At 60.1% G+C, this 25,317-nt stretch overlaps 3 protein-coding genes across 3 annotated transcripts; 1 reads left to right on the top strand and 2 right to left on the bottom strand.

Moving 5' to 3' along the window:
• Positions 1-790: 790 nt before the first annotated feature.
• ASH2L (ASH2 like, histone lysine methyltransferase complex subunit) lies at positions 791-11,275 on the top strand. Its single transcript, XM_084274013.1, has 17 exons — positions 791-907; positions 1,083-1,152; positions 2,159-2,304; positions 3,041-3,129; positions 4,414-4,508; positions 4,627-4,722; positions 4,909-5,004; positions 5,840-5,915; positions 6,439-6,456; positions 7,696-7,789; positions 8,070-8,287; positions 8,505-8,672; positions 8,958-9,151; positions 9,338-9,430; positions 9,751-9,849; positions 10,154-10,213; positions 10,617-11,275. Exons 4-17 carry the CDS (start codon positions 3,057-3,059, stop codon positions 10,722-10,724), a joined length of 1,488 nt encoding a protein of 495 aa, XP_084130139.1. The 5' UTR covers positions 791-907; positions 1,083-1,152; positions 2,159-2,304; positions 3,041-3,056; the 3' UTR covers positions 10,725-11,275.
• A 565-nt stretch (positions 11,276-11,840) lies between these two features.
• On the bottom strand, positions 11,841-14,154 carry STAR (steroidogenic acute regulatory protein; the record flags this gene model as incomplete). The annotated part of the gene is made up of 7 exons (XM_084273794.1): positions 14,073-14,154; positions 13,444-13,557; positions 13,188-13,315; positions 12,947-13,105; positions 12,271-12,455; positions 12,034-12,127; positions 11,841-11,948 (listed from the first exon to the last, which is right to left on the bottom strand). The coding sequence occupies exons 1-7, from the start codon at positions 14,134-14,136 to the stop codon at positions 11,841-11,843; spliced, it is 852 nt and encodes a 283-aa protein (XP_084129920.1). The 5' UTR covers positions 14,137-14,154.
• Positions 14,155-16,715: 2,561 nt separating this feature from the next.
• LOC311199802 (G protein-coupled receptor kinase 5-like) lies at positions 16,716-24,056 on the bottom strand. Its single transcript, XM_084273937.1, has 16 exons — positions 23,987-24,056; positions 20,759-20,854; positions 20,531-20,643; positions 20,065-20,142; positions 19,750-19,850; positions 19,571-19,663; positions 19,412-19,475; positions 19,191-19,331; positions 18,915-19,105; positions 18,791-18,828; positions 18,538-18,627; positions 18,215-18,423; positions 17,977-18,114; positions 17,756-17,893; positions 17,527-17,658; positions 16,716-17,439 (listed from the first exon to the last, which is right to left on the bottom strand). Exons 1-16 carry the CDS (start codon positions 24,036-24,038, stop codon positions 17,326-17,328), a joined length of 1,788 nt encoding a protein of 595 aa, XP_084130063.1. The 5' UTR covers positions 24,039-24,056; the 3' UTR covers positions 16,716-17,325.
• Positions 24,057-25,317: the final 1,261 nt, after the last annotated feature.

Raw genomic sequence — 25,317 nt, 5'->3', positions numbered from 1 at the left:
GGCTCGGGGGGATGGATACCGGCCGGGCAGCGCAGGGAGGGCGAGCGGCAGCATCCCGGGGGGCGCCTGGCCCAGGGACCACCCCCGGGGGACCCGGCGTGGCTGGGGCAGCGGAGCTGCGGGACCAGGCTCGGGGATGCGACAGGTGAAGCCTTTGGCCTTTGATGCTGCGGGGCGAGGGCGGGCGGCGCGGGGGACACATGGCTGCGTGTCAGCGCCGGTGACAGCTGTGCGCGGCCACCGGGGCTGTGAGGAGCCGGGCTGGGGGGTCACCGCCTCCGCCGGGCCTCCCACCAAGAGGCTCGTGTCGAGCTGCTGTGTGGGGGGGACGCTGCGGGGGGGAACGTGCGGGTCCGGGGCGAACGCTCCGGCCACGGACAGGAGCCTGCGGGGAACGAAGCTGCGTCCGGCAGCCCCCTCCCCTCCTGCATCCCCCCGCCGCCGGCATCCCCCCGCCCCTCCGGCATCCCCCCCCGCCGGCAGCCCCCCCCGCCGGCAGCCCCCCGCCCCGTCAGCATCGCCCCCTCTCGCCGGCATGGCCCTGTCCCGCCGCCGATATCCCCCCGCCCGCAGCCCCGGCTGGCCGCCCCCGAGCTCTCGGGGCAGGGGGTTGGGGGGTGTGTGTGTCTGGTGTGTGCCTGGCTGCGTGACGTCACGGCGGGGCGGGTGACGTCACGGCTCCCGGAGGCCGCCGGCAGGTGGCGCTATCCCCGCGCCCGCGGGGGCTCGGCGGCGGCGCGCGTGCGTCTTCTCGCGAGAACGGCGCCGTCTCGCGGGGGAAGATGGCGGCGGCGCCGCCGGCTGGGGTCCCTCCTCCCGTGGCCGAGGGCGCCGAGCCCGCCCCGGAGCCTCCGGCCGCCGAGCCTCCCGCCCCGCCCGAGCCGGGCGCTGCCGACGCCGAGACCGGGTAGGCCTCTCCCTTCCCGGCGCCGCAGGGCCGGGCCCCCGCCGCCTCCCCTGGGCGCCGGGCACGGAGCGGGGCCGCCCCGCCCCGCCCCTCGCCCCGCAGCCGGGCGGGCGCCGGCGGGGGGGCCCGTTCCGCGCCCAGAGCCGCTCCCTGGAACCCGTTTGTGCTCCCGCAGGGGAGATGCCGCCCCGGGGGATGTCAGCGCCGCCGTGGAGACCGAGTCCGCCAGCGGCAAGGACCCGCTGGTAGGTGCGGGGGGCCGGGGCCGGGGCGCTCGGCCCCGCAGCACAACCCGTGCGGCGCGGGCCGTGGAGCTGGGGCTGCGGCACCCGGGCTCCGGCCTTCCCCGCCGGGGTCGCGGCGGGGCGCGATGCTCGGCCGCTGGGGCCCGGTGGCCCGGCTGCTCCTTGCTCCCGGCTCCCGCCCGGGGGCTGCCGTCCCATCCCCTCGGGCGCTTTCCCGAGGGATGCTGACTGGGGCGCGCTGCCTGGTGCCCGCGCAGGTGGCGGGGGAGGTGCAAGGGGCTGGCACAGCCCCTGCAGAGGGGCGAGCACCGAGGGGGCTCTGGGGGAGGGAAGGCGTTTCTGTGTAACAGAGAGGTGCCCAGCAGCAGCTGGTGTGCCAGGGGTTGGGATTGATCATCCTAAAGGCCTTTTCCAGCCTTGTGATTCTGTGATGAGCACCCTCAGTTTTCCAAGGGCGAGGGGAGGACGCTGGAGGGGAGCAGGTAGCTACTGAGAGAGCAAAATCTGTGCCTGTTCCCGTGGTTGGGGGGAGAAGGACTTTCCGTTCCCCTGGCCCCAGTTTGGGTTCTGCAAAGAATTAGTCTGGAAGTAAAATCACAGAACATCAGGAGTTGGAAGGGACCTTGAAAGATCATCCAGCCCCACCCCCCTGCCAGGGCAGGGTCACCCAGACTAAATCCCCCAGGAACACATCCAGGTGGGGTTTGAATGTCTCTGGAGAAGGAGACTCCCCATCCTCTCTGGACAGCCTGTCCCAGGGCTCTGTCACCCTCACAGTGACAAAGTTCCTCCTTGTATTCACACGGGATGTGCTATACTCAGGCCTGGCCTATCCAACTAGTTGTACCTAACTACAGAATAGCTCCAGCTCACAGCATCTGTCGGGGTGGGGGGGTAAATATTCCCTCTAAACTCTCCTGTCTTGACAGGTTACTGCACAAAGCTTCTGTCCTGTCTCATTCAGTCAGTCTCTAAGGCAGCTCCCAAGTCTGATCTCTGCTTGTAGGAAGCAGCTGGTGACAGCTCGGAGGTTTTGGATGCTCAGGCCGGCTCAGTGGACGAGGAGAACGGGCGGCAGCTCGGGGAGATAGAGCTGCAGTGTGGCATTTGCACGAAGTGGTTCACAGCAGACACCTTTGGCATCGACACCACGTGCGTAAGGGCTGCTCAGTGCTGGGCACCAAACTTGGGGGAGCAAAAAGACTCCGTTCCCCAGGAGCAGGATCTGGCTCCTTGGACGCCTGGAATCCAGCGTGTTGTGGAAGCCACACGGTGGGGGAGTGTTTTCTGTTGTGTTGTGGGAAGAACATCGAGCTTTACACAGCTGGCAGTGTTTGTGTTTGCAGGCTTTAGCTTTAAAAACGTCTTGGTTGGAGCTCAGGACTGTCAGAGCCCCTGGATGTAATGCCTTAGTGGCTCACAGTGCTCTTGCAAAGCTTTTGACAGGCATTTTTGGTCATGGTCAGCAAGAGAGAACATCTTCCTGTCAGTGGAAAGCAAAGCCAACTCTCTTTCCAGAGCCTGCAACTGACTTCAGAATGCTTAGAAACTTAATGTCTTCTGATGCACTGTGTCCCTAACTAATTCATTAACTCAGGTGGAGCTCCTTGTCTCCAGAGCTTCTGGGTTGATGCCTCTTAATTTGCTGAATGAATTCCAGGACTCCTCTGAAGTGAGGTGACACTGAGCTTTGATTCCTTTGCAAGAGCTTCGTGGCTTTTCTCAGTGCCAACCTGATTTGATGAAGATATCATTGAGCCAGTAAAATGTTCCTGGTTTTGGAGAGAGAGAGAGTTTATTATTTTCTTAACCTTGGAAGAATTGATTCCTTAACCTGACACCATAAGGTGTACACAGGGACCCTAAAAGCCAGCATGCTCTCTTCCAGGTCGTGCCTGCCCTTCATGACCAACTACAGCTTCCATTGCAACGTTTGCCATCACAGTGGGAACACCTATTTCTTAAGGAAACAAGCCAGTAAGTATAAAACCACTCTTGTTTTGGGGGAGTGTTGCAGTTTGGTGAGGCTGTGCTGCTGAGAAGGGTTTTTTAAGCAGCAGTTAGAGTTTTCTGCCAGCCTAAACTATAAACAACAAGCAATTCAAGGCCAAAGTCGTGGCTAGGGATGGTCACAGCACCTCTGAGAATAACATATAGGAGAAAACAACCTGCAAGCAGCTGCATTTTGCCACTGGAGGAGGGAGGGAGAAGATGTAATGAGCTGTGCAGACACCAAGGGCAGGGGGGGAGGTGACTCAGGTGCTGGAGAGAAAGATGCCCCTGGAGAAACCCATGGAAAAGGAGACCCCACCTGCAGCCTGTGGAGAGGATCCACGCTGGATGGAGCAGGTGGAGACACAGAGGGGATGCTGTGACGTTGGAACAAGCCCCTGCCAGCACTTGCAGCCATGAGGAGAATCAGAGACACAGAGAGGAGAGAGAAATATCTGCATTGGAATAGGTTTGCTGGGGGAGGCTTGGAATCCCGTGGAGGACTGGGACTGAGAGACACTGTGATAGAGAGAGAAAGCCCTGTGGGAAAGGACTCACATTGGAGAAGTTTGTGGAGGCCTGTCTGCTGTGGGTGAGACCCCAGGGTGCAGCAGGGGGAGGGGGTGCAATGAATCTCTCCCCACCCCAAGCTGAGAAGGAAACCAACTTGCAAGGGACTGACTGAAGCCCCATCTGCCAGTCCCTGCCCCCCTGTGCTGTCATCGGGGGGAGGAAGGGAGTGAAATCATGGCTAGAGTGAAGTCTGCTAAGAAGGGAGCAGGGAGGGAGGTTAGAGGTGTCTTAAGATCTGGACAAGGAAAACAGCTCATGAGGAATTAACCCAGAACCCCATTTTCCCCAGTCCCTCCCCCCTGTGCTGCCATCAGGGGGAAGAAGGGAGCAGGATCATGCCTAAAGTCTGCTAAGAACTAAGAAGGGGAGTAATAGACTGACTTTGGTGGGTGTCTGGCCTCCAGCCAGGGCTAAACAACCACAGGGAGGCAGTCCAAGAGGCTTCATTTTATCTAAACTCATTGGGATGCTTCTGAAACTTACCCATAATCACCCAAAAATACCAGCAACAAGTGTGTGTGTGGCTTTTCCTGATGGTGTTTTGCTGCTTCTGTTCAGTGAGAGCTGCTGGGTTGGGATAGAATTTGTGAGAGTGTTACTCAAGATAGCAGGGGTGTAGTAGGTGCTGAGTACTTGAGGGTGTTTGGTCTTCCCTGTGAAGCCTCACTCAGGCTCTGGTCTGGTTTTGTTTTGAAGATCTCAAGGAGATGTGCCTTAGTGCTCTGGCCAACTTAACGTGGCAGTCGAGGACCCAAGATGAGCACCCAAAAACCATGTTCTCAAAGGATAAGGTAGGGCTGGTGTGAAAAAGTCACTGTGAGTTTAAGTTAAACTGCGACTTCATAGTAGAAATCCAGACAAATGCCAGCAGCAAGACACTGTTAAGACTCAGTTATTTTAATTTTACAGGATATTATCCCGTTTATTGATAAATACTGGGAGTGTATGACCACAAGACAGAGACCTGGGAAAATGACTTGGCCAAATAATATTGTCAAAACTATGGTAAGTATTCAGAGTTCAGTTCCTGGAGGATTTTCTGTGGAAGATCTGGTTGTTTGCTGAGGTCTGGACTTAGAGCTAAAGGGTGAAGGTGTACTTGATGTGCAAACTCCATACTATCAGTAAATGCCCTGGTTTAATGAGCTTGATGTGGTCTTACCCTGAGCAACTTCAACTTCTCTATTTTAGTGTAAAGAAAGAGATGTATTCTTGGTGAAAGAGCATCCAGACCCAGGGAGTAAGGACCCAGAAGAAGATTACCCCAAGTTTGGACTTCTAGACCAAGTATGTCATCAGGGGTGAAGGGGAAGCATGACCTGGGCAGTTGGGGGAAGGGGTGTGGGCTCTTTTTCCTGGTGGCTTACACTCACTCAGTGAGTAAAACAGCTTCAGCTGAGACTTAGTGTGAGTCTGTGTTGTGGCAAGTGCTGTGTGGGAGCACTCAGTGCCTGCAAGTGCTGTGCTCAGGCTTTGAGGGATAAATCCAGCTGAATCTCCATCAGCAGAGGGGTGGCAGCAGGGACAGGGAGGGGATTGTCCCTCTCTGCTCTGCCCTCCCCAGCTGGAGTCCTGTGGCCAGAGCTGGGGCCCAACACAAGGAAGATGTGGGGCTGTTGGAGAGGGGTCAGAGGAGCCACGGGGATGCTCAGAGGGCTGGAGCAGCTCCCCATGGAGAGAGGCTGAGGGAGCTGGGCTGGGTCAGTCTGGAGAAGAGAAGGCTGTGGGGGGACCTCACTGCAGCCTCCCCGTCCCTGCAGGGACCCCAGGAACAGGAGGGGAATGGGCTTGTTAAAGGGCAGAGACTGGCAGGACAAGGGGGATGGGGTGAAGCTGAAGGAGGGAAGGGGGAGAGGAGAGAGTGGGGGGAAGTTCTGTGCAGAGAGAGTGGTGAGGGGCTGGAAGGGGCTGCCCAGAGAGGGGGTGGGTGCCCCGTCCCTGGGGGTGTCCAAGGCCAGGTTGGATGGGGCCCTGGGCAGCCTGGTGTAGCTCCAGGCTGGAGGTTGGTGTCCCTTTCTGTGGCAGGGGGTTGGAGCTCTGTGACCCCAGGGGTCCCTCCCAGCCCAGCCCAGGCTGGGGTTCTGTGAGTCTGTACAGCAGGCAGGTTTTTCATGCCTTTCAGGATCTTGCCAATATTGGTCCTGCGTATGACAACCAGAAGCAGAACAACGCGGTGTCGACGAGCGGGAGCTTGAATGGCAAGTTCTCTGACCTGGTGGTTTTGGGGTTTGGGGACTAAGCCCTGGTTTCCCAGCCCTGCAGATGGGTGTCCATGCAGTTGTGTCCCTTGAGCTGCTGTGGCTAACCCTGTCACGTGGAGGTTATGCTTATTGTGTGCAAAATAGGTTCACCTGGCCTCTCTGTGCCTTCCTATAGAGACAGGTTAATCCCACCTTGTTCAGCTTGGTCCTTCCTGGCAGCAACCAGCTCCAGCAAGATGCTCCCAGGAAAGCTGAGCAAGTTTTCCTCCAGAATGACTTTTAATTTACCTACTTGTGTTACTCAGACTTCCTATTTCCCTCACTCCAAGGCTTGAAAGCACTTGGGGGGGCAAGTATTTATACTACTGGGCTTTGTAATAGCTGCTTGAGTCTCACTGTCGTGGCTCTTGGGGGACTTATGGCTGTCAAACAGCTGTGCCTGGCTCACTGGGGTTGGGGTGTTTTATTCCTTAATACCTGGAAGACTGACAAACATGTGGTGCCACTTCTGTTCTTGCAGGTGGAGCCTCTTTGGGAGGTGAATATTTAACCTTTTTCAGCTTCTAAAACTTAAGTATTATTGTTTGCAAAGCTTTTTTTGCTCAGTTGGCTGAGGAGCTAAAGTCAATTACAAATCAAAAGCGTGCCCTGATGCAAGTGCAATAATACTTTAATACAGAATGACAGCACTCTTGTAATCTTCAGTAGTTAGAAGCTTTTAATGATCATATTCTGCCCTGCTTGACTGCTTTGAAGTTCTGTTTTTGCTTATATTTGGTTTTACTTTGTATATTTTGGCCCAGTATTGTAGTTTTCAATCTTGATGCCTAAATAAGCAGCCTGAATCTATGAGCTGATGTGATATTCTGGTCATGTAGGTAAATAAGTGGTGACCAACCAGACTGTTTTGTCCACACTAAAACTACCAAGTGTGGCTGAGACCGTGTCAGGTTTGTGCAGAATATGGTGTTCCTTCAATGTTTGAATCCCTTAAGCTGTAAGGAGGGATGCTGGTAATTTAAAAGCTGACTGTATTTTGAGTTACAACCCAGGGTGTGTGGTTTGTGAAGGTGTTTATCTTCCAGTGTGTACAACTTCCACCCCTTTCCTTGCCAATTAGCAGCGATTCCTTTTCAAACCACTGATAACTGAGTGCTGGAACACAAAGTGACAGTGCTGCTCCATCACAGCCTTGATTTTTTTCCTCCCACTGAAGAGAAACACCTCAACTGCTTCTCATTTTCCCCTCAGCTTAGGTGTATTTTGTTTTATATAGGTGGGGAATTTTAATGTTAAGTGTTTATTACTGGCATCAGAGCGTTTCTCCAGCGAAGCATGTCACAGGGATGGTGACTTGGCTTAGAACTGCCTAGTGTGTGCTGTAGGTTTGGTTTTCCTGCTCCTCCTGCAGAAAGCAAGCTGAACTGTGACTGGAATCTCCACCAGAAGCCCCCTAAAAATGCTTCTGAAGCAGATCACCATGCTGCTCCCTGTTGATGGCAGAAAAGATTGGTCACCTTTTAAGTTTAGCTGAGCTCATTTTGTCCACTTAGCTTCCCCTCCAAATGGAGACACCTCAAAATTCAGCCAGAAGCTGCATTAAAAGGTCTGGATTTTGCTGTGCTTGCTCTGAGTAAAATCTGGGTTGGAGTAGGAGAGAGGTGGTACCTGAGCTGCTTTTAGTTTGGCTTTTTGTGCCCCTCTGGCTGTGGAGATGCTGTGCTCACAGGCTTTGTCTGATCAGCAGCTGCTCAGTGCCCTGTGGTTGTGTGTTTAGGGGGAATGGCTGCAGGAGGCAGTGGGAAGGGCCGGGGAGCCAAGCGCAAGCAGCAGGACGGAGGGACCACAGGAACAGCCAAGAAAACCAGGAGGTGAGAGGAAAGATGATGTGCTGGCTCAGTGCTGGCATCTCTAGCTGGGTGGGGTGGAGGGACAGCTCTACTTCTCCTGCTTTAAGCTGCTTTCGGTCTGTTTGGAAGGTATAGGGGGAATTGTGGTGCAGGGAGGGGATGTTTTTTGGCAGCTCACACGCCCGAAATCACTTGAAATAGGTGTGAGTGTGCTCACGTCCCTGAGAGCTGTGGTCCTGGGTCAGCTCCTGACTGAAGCAGCCACCACGTGTCGCTGACCTGTCCTCTTTGTGTTCCCCAGTGACCCCTTGTTTTCAGCCCAGCGCTTACCACCCCACGGTTACCCCTTGGAGCACCCCTTTAATAAAGATGGGTATCGCTACATCCTGGCTGAGCCTGACCCCCACGCTCCCGACCCGGAAAAGCTGGAGCTGGACTGCTGGGCTGGAAAGCCTATTCCTGGGGACCTCTACAGAGCCTGCCTGTATGAAAGGGTGCTCCTGGCACTGCACGACCGAGGTATGAAGCATCCTCATCGTATCCACCTTGTACCACCAGCTCCTCTTACAAGGGGCTGCCTTTTATCACCTCTAATTAGCCATTATCAATATTTCCCCACTAATTACCTTAAGAGGTACAGATGTTAAATCCACTGCCCGGGGGGGGGTGGGGTGTGTTTTGACATCACTACCCATTAGACATCCCAAATGAATTGCTTGTCCTCTCTCCTCTGCAGCTCCTCAGCTGAAGATTTCCGATGACCGGCTGACGGTGGTCGGTGAGAAGGGCTACTCGATGGTACGAGCCTCGCACGGCGTGAGGAAAGGAGCCTGGTACTTCGAAATCTCCATGGATGAGATGCCTCCAGACACAGCTGCCAGATTAGGCTGGTCACAGCCCCTAGGTAAATAATTCTGCCAGGTATTTCTTAGGCTCTTGGATTTGTTTCCCAGGTAATTTAGACATCTTCTCTGCTTTTCTGAAGGGGAAACTCTTTCTGCAGGGGATCTGTCGTACGGGCTGGACCCTTGATGCTGTTGTGTGCTTGGTCTTGCTTAGCTTTCTAATCAACCCATTTGTACTAGTGCTGCTCTTGTTTCTTAATTAGGTGTAATCACTGCTCTGAAGTGGGGTGCACAGAGGTGCCCCTGCCATGCTGCGTTCATGAAGAAACATTGGTGTCTTGCAGGGAACCTCCAGGCCCCTCTGGGATACGACAAGTTCAGTTACTCCTGGCGCAGCAAAAAGGGAACCAAGTTTCACCAGTCCATAGGGAAACACTATTCGTCTGGCTACGGCCAGGGGGATGTGCTGGGGTTTTACATCAGCCTTCCAGAAGATACTGAGACTGCCAAATCCCTGCCTGACACTTATAAAGACAAGGTGAGGTGTGGAGTTTGCTGTTGGGGAGGCGGATGAGTGGAAAACGGGTCGCTGTGGCCTCATGTTTGTCCACTTTGAGTGTGTCCCCTTCCCATCCTGCTGCTGGGACCTGGAGTTCTGCTCTTAGGTTGCTTGATAACAGGTTTTCTGCCTTGTTTCTGAAGGGATGGGTTTCTCTTCTTTCAGGCTTTGATCAAATTCAAAAGCTACTTGTACTTTGAAGAGAAGGACTTCGTGGACAAAGCAGAGAAGAGCCTGAAGCAAGCACCTGGGAGCCAGGTGAGTTAAGGGGTGGGAGGGTGCAGAAGCCCAGGAAGAGCAGCTCACAGTGTGTATTAATCACTTGCATTTAACAAGCTCCAAGAGAGGCTGATTATTACTTTAATAAAAAAGAAGAATGCTTTTATGAAAGCAACACTAAACCTGGACTAACAAACGGGGCTACACCCTTTGCTTGTAACATCAGTAGTTACCTGGCATCAGGGAAAGGGGAGAGAAGGTTAAGCTGCTCCTTCAGGATAACTTTGTACCTCACGAGTAAGGCCATGAAAATTAGCAACAATAGGGGGAAAAAAATCCCTTAAAATGTTTCTTTTCAGATCATATTCTTCAAGAATGGTGCCAGCCAAGGGATTGCCTTTAAAGACATCTTTGAAGGAGTTTATTTCCCTGCTATTTCTTTGTACAAAGGCTGCACAGTAAGTAAGGTTATTGATTACTGGCTTGGAAAGGTCATTTGGAACTCTGGTGTAGTTTTAGTGGGTGCTCTGGGAGCGTGTCAGGCAAGCAAAGAGGCTGGGGAGGAGTTGGTGTAGTGAGGTGACTCTGGGATGGTGCTGCTCCTCCCTTGCCTGAAGTAGCTTCACCACTTAACGAACACTTGTGCCAAGGGTGTTTGTTCCTGGGGTCTTGCACAGGGTGCAGGTAGCAGGGGATGAAGGGTGAAGACTCCAGCAACCTGCCTGTTGTTCTGGAGCTGGTGCCAAACTCTGTTCTCCACAGGTTTCTATAAACTTTGGACCCTATTTCAAGTATCCACCTCGGGATATCACCTACCGCCCGGTGAGTAATAACCAAAGGGTTTTACCCCCCTGCTTTGCATTTCCAAACAGTATGTAAATAAGAGGGGGGGGTGGGGTGGGAGTTGATCTGGACCAAGCCTGTGTATCTCCTCTGCAGTCTTTGGACAGTGTAGCCGAAGGGATTGTGTTTAAAATTACAGCCTAACACGTAGCTACATCTTACCTGAGAGCAGGTGCTGTCCTGTTCCTCCTGCGGGATGTAGAGCCCCTGTCCCCACCTGCTCTGTCACTGAGAGGGTTGAGATCTTGTTGAAGGAAACATGGGCATCCCCCCACCCCACCCCAATGTCTCCAGGGGTAAACAGCCCTGGCAGGTGGCTGTCCCCTTTGTCCTGAGCCTGTGCTTCAGGTCTCAGGCTGTCTGTCTGTCTGTCCCTTTGCAGATGAGCGACATGGGCTGGGGAGCAGTGGTTGAGCACACGCTGGCAGATGTCCTCTACCATGTAGAGACAGAAGTTGATGGCAGACGAAGCCCACCCTGGGAGCCGTAACCGACGCGGGCGGCGCGGCACCAAAAGAAGGACAACAGGCATCCAGTCAAGTGGCTTTTATTCTGGAGGAACATGCATCACTTGGAACCATCACCCAACCAGCAGACACACCAGAGCCCCTGATGCCAGGCACTCTGTGTTTGTCACCTGCTGAAGAGCCACACTCTACCACCACCACCCCGGAGCCCGAGTGAACGCAGTTCCAGTGTATATTGTGCTATTTGTTGGCAGCTCTTGGAGTCTCCAGTACCTTTTCCAGTGTAGCTAGCTGAAAAAGCAGCGAGTTCTTGTCTTGAGGTAACTTCTCACATGCTGTGCAGTCGTTTCTTCAGTGAGAGTGGGCTGGAGTTGGACCGTCCTGCTGTGTGTCCCCTCGCAGAAGCAACGCTGACACTTCTGCTCAGTTGTAAGCAGCAGCTTCCACCCAGGAGGATTGTGTTGTAACAAGACTACTGCATGTAAGACTGAAATTGGGGCTGCTCTATTTTTTTTTTTAACCCACTCCCCCCAAACTGGAAACCAGTTTAAAAAATAAAGCTTTTTAACTCTTACTTCTGTTTTGGGGTTGTTTTTCGTCACATGCCTTGTTGTAAAGGGGAGTTTAAACTCAAGAGTAGCTAAGCTTCTGAGATCTCTCAGGCTGAAGAGCTGCTCCCTGCAGTGACCAGTTACCACTGCAGAGCTCTGAATGAATAAATAATGTGACACTTTGTGTGTCTAATAAATTAGAGCTGGTTCAGAGGGGGGGAGAAGGAAATCAAAGGTTCAGGTAAGTGCCCTGTGCCTGTTTTGGGGGAAGACAGGGAGGTTATGCCTGGTGTCTGCCCATAGCTCATTAGTCAAGGCTTTTTTAATTAAAGCTTTTTTATTTAATTGAAACTAAGGAGTGAGGGAGGCCAAGGGGGCGAGTACAGGATTTGCCTCACCTCGGGCCCCTGTGACCTCCCTCAGTGCTCAGTTTCAACACTCAGCTACTGAAACTACGTATTAATTAGGGGTGATGCTACTAAAGGCCTTGGCTAATGAGCACAGGCTCTAGTTAGAAGGTGTCTGACTTCCCCCCCCAAGGCCAAGATTCCCTCCTCTCCCCCAAACAGGAGGTTCCTACGCCTGCAGTCAGCAGTTCACAGCCACAGTCCGGGCCAGGCGCTCCCGAAGGTGGTTGGCAAAGTCAACCTGGGTCTGGGACAGGACCTGGTTGATGATGGCCTTGGGCAGCCAGCCCTGGAGAGGAACAGACAGAGCCCGTGAGTGGAGCCTATGGCAAACCCAAACCCTGCTTTCTACTCCGAAAATAAGCACTCCTCACCTTCAGGTCGATGCTGAGGAGCCAGGTCAGCTTGGTTTGGGAGGGGCAGCCGGCCAGCGGGCGCAGGATCATGCACGTGGGGCCGTTCTCCGCCCTGCGAAGGACGGGAGGGCAGGGGTGAGGAAGCAGCTGGCGGCTCCTCAGCCTCCCAGCCCTGCTCCAGCACTTACTGGGGGACTCTGTTCCTAAGGACTGAGCCCAGGCCAGGAGCCCCTGCGTGCTGGTGAAGGTGCTCACCTGACAAAGCCCTCCTGCTCGGGCATCGCCCCGTACTGGGTGGCCATGCCGGCCAGCACGCAGGTGGAGCCGCGTCGCTTCGCGCACCGGACGCTCACAAAGTCCCTGGGCCCGACGATGTTGCCAGGGGTGGCTGCTGCCTTCTCGTGGGTGATCACCGTGTCCTTCCCGATCTTCTGGAGGATCTGGAGGGTTCGAAACACCAACGTTTGTGCGAGGGAGTTACTGGGGAGCCGGGTCAAAGCTGCTTCTGAGTACTGTGTGTGTGAGCAGGTGTCCCGCAGCGCTTCCAGGGAGGGGAATGGCCAGTGTACCCAGGGGATGGCATGTGAGCATCCCTGGCCTCACTGGGACCGTGTTTCTCCTATTCCACACAAGCTGTGGAGCAGCAAAACATTCTTTTCCCCTCCCCACATGTAGTACAACACCACAAGCTCAAGCAGAGCTGGCCCACGACCTTGTGAGGCTGATGTGGAGCCCTCCTGCCGCAGGCTCGCTGCGATGCCAAGCTCCATGTCTGCAGCAGGGAGCAGACAAGAGATAGTCGGGCTTTGGCTTCCCCATCCCCAGGGAAAGGGGGTGGGACAGCAGCTCCATCACCCCCCAACAAAACGGTTCTTTGCCCTTTTAGCAGCCCTAGGAGCATCAAGAACCAGCTCCGATGCGCAGCTCCCACCTTGACTTCTTCCACGTTGGGATTCCAGTCTCCCATCTGCTCCATGTTGTCCACCAGCTCACTGTAAACCGTGTCCAGGGGCTGGTCCACCACCACCTCGAGTCGGAACACCTTGCCCACGTCCGGGAGCACCTTGCTCAGCACTTTGTCTCCATTGCCCTGCGGAGAGGAAGGTGAAATTCACACCCCTGAAGTCCTTCCAGGAGAACTGCACCCCCCCCCCGTGACGCTGAGCACCTACCACCACTGTCTCTGTCTTCCAGCCGTCCTGGTCCTCAAGGATGCTGAGAGATTTCTGGAGGGCTTCCTCTCCTTGCTTGATGTAGGACATCTCCATCTCGCTGAAGGGCTTCTCCTCCAGCCTCGAGCCTGCCCAGGAGCAGATGAAAGCCAGAGTGAGCTTTAATCTACATGAAATCTCCGTGCCCTGACCCATGACAGTCACCACCCTGGGTGAGGGGGGAGAGAGCCCGGACCCCCATCTGCTGGTCACTTACTGAGCAAGGAGCTTCTCCTGCGGACCTGGCTGATCCAGGCGCTGGGTCCTGCGCTGCGGCAGGCGAGCCTGCTCAGCTCCTGGCTGAGGGCCACAGCAGCTTGTCTTCTCAGACCTGAGAGCAGAGAAGCATCACTCACCGGGGGTCCACAGAGGGCTTGCTATTTGCGGTAGGGGGTGGAGGGGGGGGGGGTGGGGGGGTCCATTTAAACACACTGCGTCCAACAGGCCTCTGCTTTCCCCCTTTGCCCCACAACTTCCCTGTCTCTGCTCCAGCCCTGAGCCACACATGGTGGTGAAGATACTGAGGAGCAATCACATCCATGCCCAGGAGAGGCACAGGAGTGGGGTACCAGACCACAGATCCCTTGCAGGCAGTGGGAGCGTTGCCTACTGCACCCCTCCCCATGCAGCAGGGGCACATAGCCCCCCCCGCCCCCCCCAGGACCCCAGAAAGGAGTTGTGGAGATGGGAAAACACAAACCCCAGGTACCAACCCAGCACAGGGCGAGGAGAGCATCCCCGCAGCCTCCAGCCTTCTCCTCCCCCAGCCCCACCAGCGCAGCCCAGCGCAGGCAGCCCACAGAGAGGGGCTCCCCCAGCCCTGTCCCCCCCTCCCCATCCCCTCACCGGTCATGTTGCGCAGGTGCCGGTAGGAGATGGCAGCGCAGAGCTTGAACGTTGCAGGCATCATCTCCCTGGTCTAGATGGAGCTGCTGGGCTACGAGCCGGGTGTCTCTGCGGCGAGGGCTCCTCTCTGCCCCGTCCCTGCGAGCGCTCTGCCTTAAGTACCCGTGCTGAAGGATGCTGGCTTGTCAGCAGCGAGATAAGAGCCATCACTTACGGCAGGGCCCTGGGGGCCAAGGCCAAAAGCGCAGCTCCTCGTGCATCTGCCGGGGCTGCGGGGTCACTGCTGCTGCGCCCGGTGAGCAAACACACACGCAAGTGTGTTCGTGCATCGTGCTGGCACCATGGAGCCCAGCCAGCCCCCAGCTGGGGGGGCACAGGAGGGCAGGGGAGCAAGGTGCAGGGTCCCTGCCCGGCTCCACAGTGCTTCGTGGGCAGGCAGGAGAATCCTGCTGTGCGTGGACCTGGGGACACAGCTCCTCAGCCACGGGGAACACCGGGTAACGATGGATTCTGATGGGTAACAACAGGCAATACCAGCACCATCTCACCCCAGAACAGCCAGGCTCAGCCCAAGCTCTAAGGACACAAGAACTGAGGCAGCCTATATCCATCCCCCTGCACCAGACCCCTGCAGTGGCACGCTGCACCCCCCACCGAACCCCAGGGGAGCAGAATGGGACCTCCCAGCATTGCTGGCACCCACCAAGGTGTGTGGGACCGGCGCAGCAGGGAACGTTAAGGACAATTCCCACACGTGCCATGGACGAGAGCGTTTGGGACAGCACACGGCCCTCCCCTCACCCCGTGCCAGCACCCTGCTAGGGGGCTGGGAGCCGGGGGCAGCCCCGTACCCCCAGCGCAGGCCGGTCTGTCCTCGGCGGTGCTGGGCGCGGTGGGCACCAGCGATAAGGCTCAAGGATGAAATGACATCTGCGGGATGAGTTACGGCCCCAGAGCCCGGCGCTCCCGAGAACCCGTGAATCACCAGCTGCTTCCTTTGACGTCAGCCCCCTGCACCCTCCTGCCAGGAGCCTGACCTTCCTCCCCGCTGTCGCAACCACTTGGCCAAGGGGGAGGTCAGCCGCTCGCTGTGCCGCCTGCCCAGCCCTGGGGAGCCCCCTCACCTCCCCTCCAAGCCCCCCCCCGCCCCAGAGATGACTTGGGTCCTACCTGCCACCCGGGACCGGTCCCCGCTGCTCCCCAGGGTGGCTCCTCTCCATCGCCTGGCTGCTGCTTCTCCATCACGTGCAAGATAAGACCCCTCAAGGTGCAATTAGATGGAGGTACCGGGGTGGGGGGGATGCCAGCAGGAAGCCCAAAGCTGCACCATCCCCTTCCTGAAAGTTCACTGGGAAATGCCCACAGTGGCCAGGCACCCACTCACCAACTGGTGCTGCAGCCCTGTGTGGGGACACAGCCCAGGGGCCCCAGCGCTGCTCCCCCTGTTTCCATGCCCAGACCTGACATTCCTGTATGTGGAAGGGAGGAAAAAAAAATCATGGGGGCTTGAAATCCCTGCCAGGAGCTCCTGACCCCCACCCTGGGGCTCCCAACCCCCAGCCTGCAGCTCCCACCAGACCACATGCAGAGTACGTGGGGACCCTTTGGGATGGTGTGTGCACTCCCACAGACCCTCACCTGGCCAGCAAGGTGGCCTGAGCACCCCAGCCAGGGGATGCAGCACTGGGGACCAGGGTGGGGGGGAGATCCCCTGCCCCCCTCCCAGCTGAACCAGTGAGGCCTGCTGTTATCCCAGCTGGAGCAGCCGCTCCCAGGCACAAGGCCTCGGCACAAGGACGCGCTGTTGTTTGGGGGAAGAATCAGAACATCCCCAGCTGAGCTGCCCCTCTGGCTCCAGGCTGGGGGGGGGCACAAGCTGCTCTGTGCCCCTCAGGAGGGGACACAGGGACAGTCACCAGAGGGTCCCTGGAATGGCAACACCAAGACCCACAACCACTTGTGCCAAACACCCGGGACCCTGAAAAGTCCTGGCAGGATGAGGTCCTGGATGCAGTGCCTTGGACCCTTGGATGGGGATGCTGAGCTGGGTCCTGCAGAGGTGGGGGTATGAGGGGAGGGGGGGAGCATAGTTGCATCCTTCACACCAGCAAGGGGATGTCCTGCCCAGGAAGATGGCATAGCCCCACTATGGGATGGGCACCCAGCACCCTCCCACCCATGTCCCATGGGCAAGAGAAACCTCTGCAGGACGTAAAACAGCCAAGAAACCCCCCCACAACCTCCCTGACCCCCAGGAAGCGCCGCCCCACATCCCCCTGTATGGAGTCACCACCACCACAATTTGGAGCTTTCAGCTTAAAAATTTACACCCAGGTGCTCGAGGTACAAATATTTACAGCTTTTTACAGATGTACAAAACGGGATCGAATGTAAACCAAAGGTGCTGGAGGCAGAGGGTCATCAGGGCCCAAAGGCGTGGGGACAGACAGACAGACCCCAGGCGCCCCCAGCATGGCTCCCCCCAGCCTGTGTGCGCTCCCCCTCGCTCGCCCACGGGCACCACCTTCCCCTCACACCCCCAAGCCCGCGGGCGCTGTGCCCTTGTGCACCCCGTCATCTCCAGGGGGCAAGGCTGGGACACCCCCAGGCTCCCTGAGCTGGGCGGAGGGAGCCCCCCCCCCCCCCCCCCTCCACCCCCTCCCAAACCAGCCACATGGGAGACAATTCCCTTCTCCGGGCCCGTTTCACATTGCGGTGGCCAGAGCAGGGAGGGGGAGGCTGTGTCCCCTTGGGGAGGGGGGTTGTATCGGGCAGAACCCCGTCTCTCCCACTGCAGGGACCCCGCAGCATGGCTGGGGGCGGGGGGAGCCAGGGACACCCCCCCCGCTCCAAGGCTGCCTTTGTTTCTATTTGGAGAGCAGAGATAACCCAGAGCCTCCCCCTGCGCCCGCAGAGGTCACACACTGAGCCAGCGATAAGATAACGGGCTCAGACGCTGCAGAAAAAGGTCCCTCCCTGGCCCCTTCCCCGGGGGTGGGGGGGCAGATGGGGGTGTCCTGCAGCAGGAGCCCCCCAAGAACAGGTTGGGCACACCATAGGGCTGGGAGAAAGGGGGCTGCAAGGGTTTGGGTCGGGCTCTGCTCCCACCCCGGTGCCCCCCGGTCACTCCCTGCCCACGCCGGCCAGCCCGTGCCAGCATCCTGCATCCCTGGAGCGAGGTAACCCTGAGAGGGTAACGGGGGGAACTGGGGGCTGCTGGGCCCCAGCAGGTCCCTCGGGATGGTGAGACGGGTCAGGATGGTGCTGGTGCTGTGGCTTGGCTGGAGGGGTTGGCTGCTGGAGGCTGGGAGTTCACTGCAGCCGGGTTGGGGGGCTGGATGGCGGTGCCGATGCTGTAGTCAGCTGGCTGTGAGAGACAGGCAGGGAGTCAGAGGGGTTTTAGGGAGACTCTAAGGCACCCCCTCACCCCATTTCCCCCCCATCCATCTCTTACGTGGCGTCGGAAGAGCCTCTGCAGAAGGCTTCTCTTGGGGGGCTCTGGCAGCTGCCTCCAGTCCAGGTCAGGCGAGCGGGTCCCGCTGGGTCCGAACACGTTGAGGTCCTTGAAGCACTCGGTCTCGATCATCTGGGATGGGGGCGGGGGGAGTCAGGACATCAAGGGGACAGGAGTGGGGCTGGACCCCCCCTCTCCCACAGTGCTCCACACCCCCCCTCCCCGGCACCTCGTTCTGCCAGGGGATGGAGACGCTGCCGGTGGCAAACTTGGCATAGAAATGGTTGTCAGTTTGGTCCAGGTTGACACCCTTCACCGTGGAGAACTGCTCGATGTCCAGCACATCCTTGCAGTAAACTGCCCGGGGCTGCAGGAGCCAGAGACACTCAGGAGGTGGGGGAGGGGGGGGCTTCCCCCACCTCCCCCCACAGCAGGAGCCCACCCCCTTACGTCTGGCACGAAGGAAGGTGTCATGATGCCGGCTTCCAGGCGCTTGAAGTTGATGGATTTGAAGAAGGGATGGCGCTTCACCTCATCCGCCCCATCGGCCCCGCAGCCCAGCCGCTGCCTGGGGTCCTTGGCCAGGAGCTGGGCAGGGAGGGACGGGTGGTGACCGTGGGGTGGGGGGGGATGGAACCAGCCCAAATCACACCCCCCTTGCCCAAAACCCCAGGGTCCAGCCGCTCACCGTCTTGCAGATGGCCTGAGCATCCTTGCTGAACTTGTCTGAGTAGGGCTCCTGGTCCTCTCGCACCCGCTTCTCCACCTCCTCCCTCTTCACCCGCTCCTTGCGCGCGCGGAAGGGCGACTGCCCCTCGATCATCTCGTACACCAGGCAGCCCAGGCCCCACCAGTCCGGGCTGAAGCTGTACCGCTCATTGTTGATCACCTCTGGGGCTGTGAGGGAGCCCCGAAACCCATCAGCAGCCAGGCATGATGTGGCACTGAGACACCCCCTACCCACCCCCCCAGCCCTGGGCTACCCAGCTGGTGCTCAGGCCCCACGCTCACCCATGTAACCGACGGTGCCCACGCGGCCACGGATGGTCTCACCCTCAGGGATCTTGATAGCCAGCCCCAGGTCGGAGATCCTGATGTGGCCTGAGGCAGGGAGGGGGCTGAGGGCATCACCCCCCGGGGAAGGTGCCCTGCATGGAGAGCATCACCCCAGGGAAAGACCATCCCAATCCCCACCTACTGCCCCCAAAACACAGCCAGAGACCCATCCCCAAAGCTACAAGGCAGAGCCAGATCCCCTCCTCACCATCATCATCCAGCAGGATGTTCTCTGGCTTCAGGTCCCTGCAAGGACAGACGGACGGGACAGCTCAGCACCGAGCGGTCCCCACCCAGCCGCCCCGCCAGCCCCCTGCCCGTCCCTCACTCACCGGTAGACGATGCCCTCCTGGTGCAGATGCTGGAGCCCGCAGCAGATCTCAGCTGCGTAGAAGACCACACGCTCGTCCTCAAAGCCCGGGGTGCCCATGTTGTAGATGTGGAACTTGAGGTCGCCGCCGTTCATGATGGTCAGCACCAGGCACAGCGCGTCCTTCGTCTCGTAGGCGTACGCCAGGCTCACCTGTACACCCACCCCCGGTGTCAGTGCCAGCTTCAGGACCACCCCCCCCACCACCACAGCCCCCCCAGGAGAGCGTGACACCCACCACGAACCGGCTGTTGACCTTCTCCAGGATCTGCTTCTCGTTCAGGGCCATCGCTTCCCCTTTCCGCTTCTTGATCCGCTTCTTCTCCAGCTTCTTGCAGGCATACATCTTCCCTGTGGCCCGCACCTGGCAGGCACACACCTTGGGCGGGGGGGAGCAGTGATGGGGTGAGCCCTCCCCAGCCCATCATCACCCCCCTCCTCCTCTCCCCATGGCTGTACCTCTCCAAAACCACCTTTGCCCAGGATCCGGTACTGCCGGAACGTGTCCTTGGTGATGGACTGCCTGAAACACACAGCCCCGGGCACGTCAGCCCTGCCACCCCCCCAGGCCCCCCACCAAGACCCCTCAGACATCCCCCCCCAGACTCCCCTGCTCACCTCTCCAGGTACTTCCACTGCAGGAACCGATCGAAATACATGCTGACCTGGTAATCAGCAAAGGGGTCCCCGCTCAGGTACTCGTGCAGGGGGCTGCGGGGAGGGGGGAGAGGGGATGGTCAGCACTGCCTGCAGCCCCCCCCATCCCCAGGATGCCCATCCCCAGGCAGGGCACTCACCGCAGGCAGCAGCTGAAGAGATCCTTGCAGGGGCTCTTCTGCAGGTCCTGCAGGCACCGGCTGGCGTGGGGCTGGCCGACCTCGGGCAGGAAATCAGGGGACTGTGGAGAAGAGCAGGAGATGCACACCCACACCCTGGGTGCATCGCTCCTGCATCCTGCCCGTGATCCCACCCTGCTGATGGGGGCCATTGGGATGCCAGGAGGGCAGGGATGAGGCTCTGCGGTCAGTAAGGGACTCCCATCTCCATCCCCATCCCCATCCCTATCCCCATCCCATTGGCCTGTGGAGGGGAAAAGCCCCCCCAGGACTCACCTCCTGCTTGAGGAACCGGCAGATGATCTCCTCACCCATCTCTTTCCGCTTCTCATCCGGGGACAGCTCGTAGTCTGCCTGGGATGCCCAGGGAGAGGACAGTGATGCAGACGGTGGCACAGGGCACAGCTCTGCCCTTGCATCCCCCACCGAGCCCCCTCCCCATCCCAAAACATGGGACTGGGCAAAACCCCAACCAGCCCCATCCTGGGGATAACACCTCTGGCATGTCACCATCCCCGAGCAGGGCCGGCAGGGTGGCACCCCGTGGGGTCCCTGCGCGGGGCCGGCAGGGTGGCACCCCGTGGGGTCCCTGAGTGGGGCCGGCAGGGTGGCACCCCGTGGGGTCCCTGCGCGGGGCCGGCAGGGTGGCACCCCGTGGGGTCCCTGAGTGGGGCCGGCAGGGTGGCACCCCGTGGGGTCCCTGCGTGGGGCCGGCAGGGTGGCACCCCGTGGGGTCCCTCACCACGGCGTCCAGGAAGCGGATGCAGCGCAGGAGCTCCGGCCGCGTCTCGCAGAACTGCCGGAAGAGCAGCCGGCCGATGGGCTGCTTCTGGCACAGGCTGCTGTAGTCCTGCTCTGCAAGGGAAGGTGGGATGTGCCAAGCACGTGCCATGTCCGGTGCGGTGCTGGGGGCCCCGTGAGCCGGTTCTGCCGGTTCCCAGTGCCATTTCCCAGTGCCCTCCTGGCTCACCCAGGCCCTTGCGCAGCTCATCGCACTGGCTGATGTGTGGGAACCTCAGGATCTCCCTCCACTTCTTGCTCCTGCCTTTCCTCTTGCCACCACCTCCTGCAGTGGGGAGGGAGAGGTGAGGATGGGCATCACTGCCCCAGACAGGGTGGGGGAACGGATGGCAGAGCCCCAGTCCTGCAGAGCCACCCGCTTTGGGGTTTCCCCCCACCCCCAAAACCCATCGCCCGCACACCGACAGCATCAGGGCTTTGGGCAGCTCACACCCGCAGCTCTGGAGAGGGCAGTGACCCCAGTGGGGACCCCTGCCCCAACAGCCACGGGGATCCCCACCGGACCAGGGCTCCCAGGGCAGGAGTGGGATCCCCCTGGCAGCACCCAGTGCTGGAGGAGGCTGAGCTCGGTGGGCACAGGCTTCCCCCCCAGGCCACGCAGCAGGCTTGGTGCCGCTCCCTCCCTCTGCTTTCCTGATCTCCCCACCGAGCTGCTCCCCTGCCATCCCACACGAGGATGGGGGACTCTGGGGGAGCAGAGGGGATGTATCCCACAGCAGATGGATGCTTGGTGTCTGAAGCCATCCCTGCAGGGACCTGACACCAGCGTGGCTCCGAGCTGGGGGCCGGCCAGCGTCACCCCTGCCAAGCCCGGTGACTCGGGGGCCGGCCCGCGGGGCGCTGCGGTGCTGGGCTCCGGTGAGGCCGGTGTTTGGGCCGGGCAGAGCTTCCTGCCCTCGCTTCCTCCAGCAGGAACAGCCTCACAGCAGCCTCGGCACCGGGAGGGCGTGGGTCCCCAGGCACCACGGGGCTCACCACAGGGACCAGCTCCTGAGCACTCAACGCCTGAGGAAGAGGAGCACCTGCTCCTCTCACCCCACAGGGCCTGGGTTGGGCTTCCCTGGCCAAAGGGGGGTGGGGGGATACCCAGGCAAGGACTCTCCTCACACCCCTGGCAGCCCCCCAGCCTCACAGGGATGCTCAGAGGCTGTGGCTTCGTGCTCCATAGCACGCTCCTCATGCAATTCCCACCTCTCCCACAGGCTCTGCAGGGACCAGCCCCTGGCACCCTGCTCGCCACCTGCACCCCAACACGTCTCTTGCAGGGATGCTATCTCAGTCGGGCTCTGCCGAAGCTCGCTGGGGGCTGGGCAGGACCACCCCAGCCCACACCCCATCTCCCCCCACCCCAAGGTGCTGCCCTCTCCTCGTCTTCCCAGGATGGAGCTGGATCCCAGCTGAGTCGCACTAAAGGCTGGCAGCCCACCCTGACCCACCATGGGGCTGCAGGTAGGGTAGGGGGCTCAGGAACAGCCCCCCAACCCCACCAGCATGGACCCCTTGGTGCTGGGCAGCAGAGCATGGACAGGAATGCCCTGGAAGCATCCAGCCCTTCTCCTGCAGCATCCACAGGCTGGGAGCAGCGGGCAGCTCTGCCAGGGCATCCCACCTTCTTCCCTCCAGCACCAAGCGAGCACCAGTGTCCTGCCAGGCAGCGGGATGCAGCAGGAAAGGTACAGCTCCCCCTGCAAGCGAACCCACACTGGGGACCCCCCCAACAAGGATTCTGAGCCCGGGTACCAAACAGCATGGTGCCCACAGGCAGGAGCAAAGCCCCACAGCAGGCAGGAGCGTGACCCCCAGGCCCCCCAGCACCGGCTGGCGTGCGGTGGGATGGCACCGATGCCCAGCTGGGTGTGGGTCCAGCTGCCCCCACCTCCCTGCCAGCCATAAAGCCTTACTCACCACCTGTTATCATGCTCCTGGGTTTTTATCCCGGGCACTTCCGTGGGTGGGTGAGTCTGTCTGGCTCCCTGAGCTCCAGGAGCCCGCGGGGGCACCAGCTCTCCCTTGGAAGCTCCAGCTCCTCTCCAACAATCGAGACCCCAAACCCAAAGCCTGACTCATGTACGGGACCACCAGCACCCCCAAAAGCACTGGGGGCACAGGCTGAGCCCCCCCTGCCTGCCCCAACGGCAGATTTGGCCAAACACAATTACAGCTGCTCCGGGGTGCCGGGGTGCACGAGGCCAGCCTGCAACCCCCAAACTCAGGGACCCCCCAGCCACATCTGGCGGGGTCCCAGCTCCCTGCTGAGGTGGCTCCAGCGTTCCCCACGCCGCCCAGGAGGGAAACAGCCACCCAGCCAGAACCCTGCCCTCATCCCGCTCTGCTTCCCGGCTTCCGGCGCGGCCGTCGCACACCGACATTAACCCGTTTGGCACCCGTGACACCAGACGCTCCTGAGGCCCAAACCCCCCTTCCCGCCAGCTCCAGCTCACAGGGGTGGGCAGCGCGTTGTCCCATGGGACCAGGGCAGGGCCCAGCACCGGTGCGAGACCTGCAGCTGCCACAAGCTCCCAACGCCCAACCTCTCCCTTCCCGGCCGAGGCACCGGCACCTCTCCGTCCCCCACACAGCTGCTGGAAGGGGACCACCACGGGGGAAGGATCCCCTTAGGAGACAGGCTGTCCCAAAACACAGGGGGTCACCGCTGCACCGCCCTGGCTCCCGCCGAGCCGGTGACTCCCAGGCCGTTTGTGTGTCCGGTCACAGAGTGACGAGGGCGACGGTTTCCCAAAGGAAACCAAAAGCAAACAAAGGCGCCTGCGCTGCCCCAGGAAGCCCTTAACCCAGCCTGGCTGCTGCTGGGGTGCCGACACCCGCAGCCATGCGGCCCCCCAGGCCTCACCCCAGCTGCCGGCACGGCTCAGGCCGGGGCGGTGGCACCGGAGCGGCCGTGGTTGGATTCCTGGCAGCGCCTGTTTTCGCTGGGGCCTGCACCCAGCTGTCCTGGCACGGGCAAAGTTTCGCTTGTGAGAGCCCCGTTCTGTGACAGACATGCCCTGCCAGCACGGACAGACGGGTGGACAGACGGACAGATGGATGGACAGGCGGAGCGGCTCTCGGCTGACCCACGTCCTGAGCCCCGGGGTGGCTGGGTGGCAGGGGCTGCTTGGGGAAAACACACCTAAATCGCTATTTTAACCCTCTGCCCCACAGCCCCGGGTCTGCGGGGTGGGTGGGACAGACGGACGGACGCGTCCCGAGGCGCTGGGTACAGGCAGCAGTCCCCTCCGAGGGACTCGGGCGACGCCGACCACCACGAGCCCACCCGGCCACCCAGCACCACCCAACGCAGAAGGGTCCGCGGAGGCGCCCAGGGAGGGGTGATGGAGCCGTCGGGAGCGGGAACCGGGATGCAGCGTGGGGAAGGGGCGCGGGGGGAGCGCGGTACCTTCGCGGGCCTTCAGCAGGACCGTGTTGGCCACGATGTTCTCCAGCTCCATGGCGCGGCGCGGGGCGCGGGCAGGGGGCGGCGGAGCAGCCCCGCCGCCCGCACACCATGCCCGGTGCGGCGCTGCCCCGGCCGGCGGCGCGGGGCGGTCCGGGCGCCTCCCGCCCGCAACCGGCCGCCTCCGGGGGAGGGGAGGGGGGTGTGCGTCACTGCCGTGACGTCACGGGCCGCCCCCTGGCGTCACGGGATTATGTAAGGGGCAGCGCCGCGCCCCGCCGCACGGGAGCGCCCACCCGCCCACCCCCCATCCCGGGGCTTCCTGGGCGGGGGGGGGGGGATGCGCCGCCTCCTTACGCCCCCTCCCTCCATGGGTGTGGGGGCTCTGACACCCCCCCAGCAGTGGGCTGCGTCACATCAGCCTTCCTCCACCTCTTCCTCCCCCCGCATAGCCCCCCACAGACCCCAGACCCACAGGGCAGGGAGCTCCATCCCCCCCAGCACCGCCGGGCTGAGCCTGCGGGAACGGACCCTCCCCCCCCCCCACCCCACACACACCCCGCAGCCACGGCACAGCCGCCCCCCCGCTCCCCAAAGCCCACAGCACCAAATCCAAACAGGCTGTTTCCTCCTGCAGAGATTCCCCAGCTGCAGGATCCCCCTCATCCCCCTGCCCCCCCCCCCCAAACCTTCTGCTGTTACAGTGAGGAACCCCATTTCCCTATTTACACCTCCAAACCCCCCAACTGCCCCCAGCCCGCACACCCCCCAGGGAGAACACATTTATCTCCCCAAAAGGGAGCAGCCCCCACCACAGGGTGCAGGGAAATGCCTCTGGGGGGGGCTGGGGATTTTGGGGGGGGGGGGGCAGGGGGCAGCCCTGCCTGTTTGCTTTCCAGGAAGGCTGCAGTCAGACCTGTTCGCACTCAGGGAGCAGAGCTGGGCTCATCCTGCAAAGAAACCAGCTGCTTTCAGAAGAGAAACCTCACTCATGGGGACGCCCCCCTTCCTGCCCACGCACCCCCACAGCCCCCCTCCCCTTCCCTCCCTCCTCAGCACAGGCGTTTGGCAGGGAAGCTTCCCAGGGACGTCCCTCTCCGCTGGCTGCCAAGGTTCCCTCTTCCCCCTCTCTTCCCTGCGTGCAGGAGGCTCCCACAGCCTTGGCAGCAGCCCAAAGCCAACCCAACCGCTGCCACCGCCGCGGCGCCGGGAGGATCCCGCCTGGCGCCGTCACCCAGCGCCCTGAATGGGGCTGGGACGAGTCCTGATGTGGAGGATTCTCCTACCTGCTGCGGCCAGGCTGGCTCCTCCAGAGCACCAGGGTGAGGCGATGC

The sequence above is a fragment of the Gallinula chloropus genome (assembly GCF_964237585.1).
Source record: "Gallinula chloropus genome assembly, chromosome: 21".
NCBI classification, from domain to species: Eukaryota; Metazoa; Chordata; class Aves; order Gruiformes; family Rallidae; genus Gallinula; species Gallinula chloropus.
Note: the sequence above shows the minus strand (reverse complement) of the source record. Positions and strands in the feature narration are given on the sequence as shown.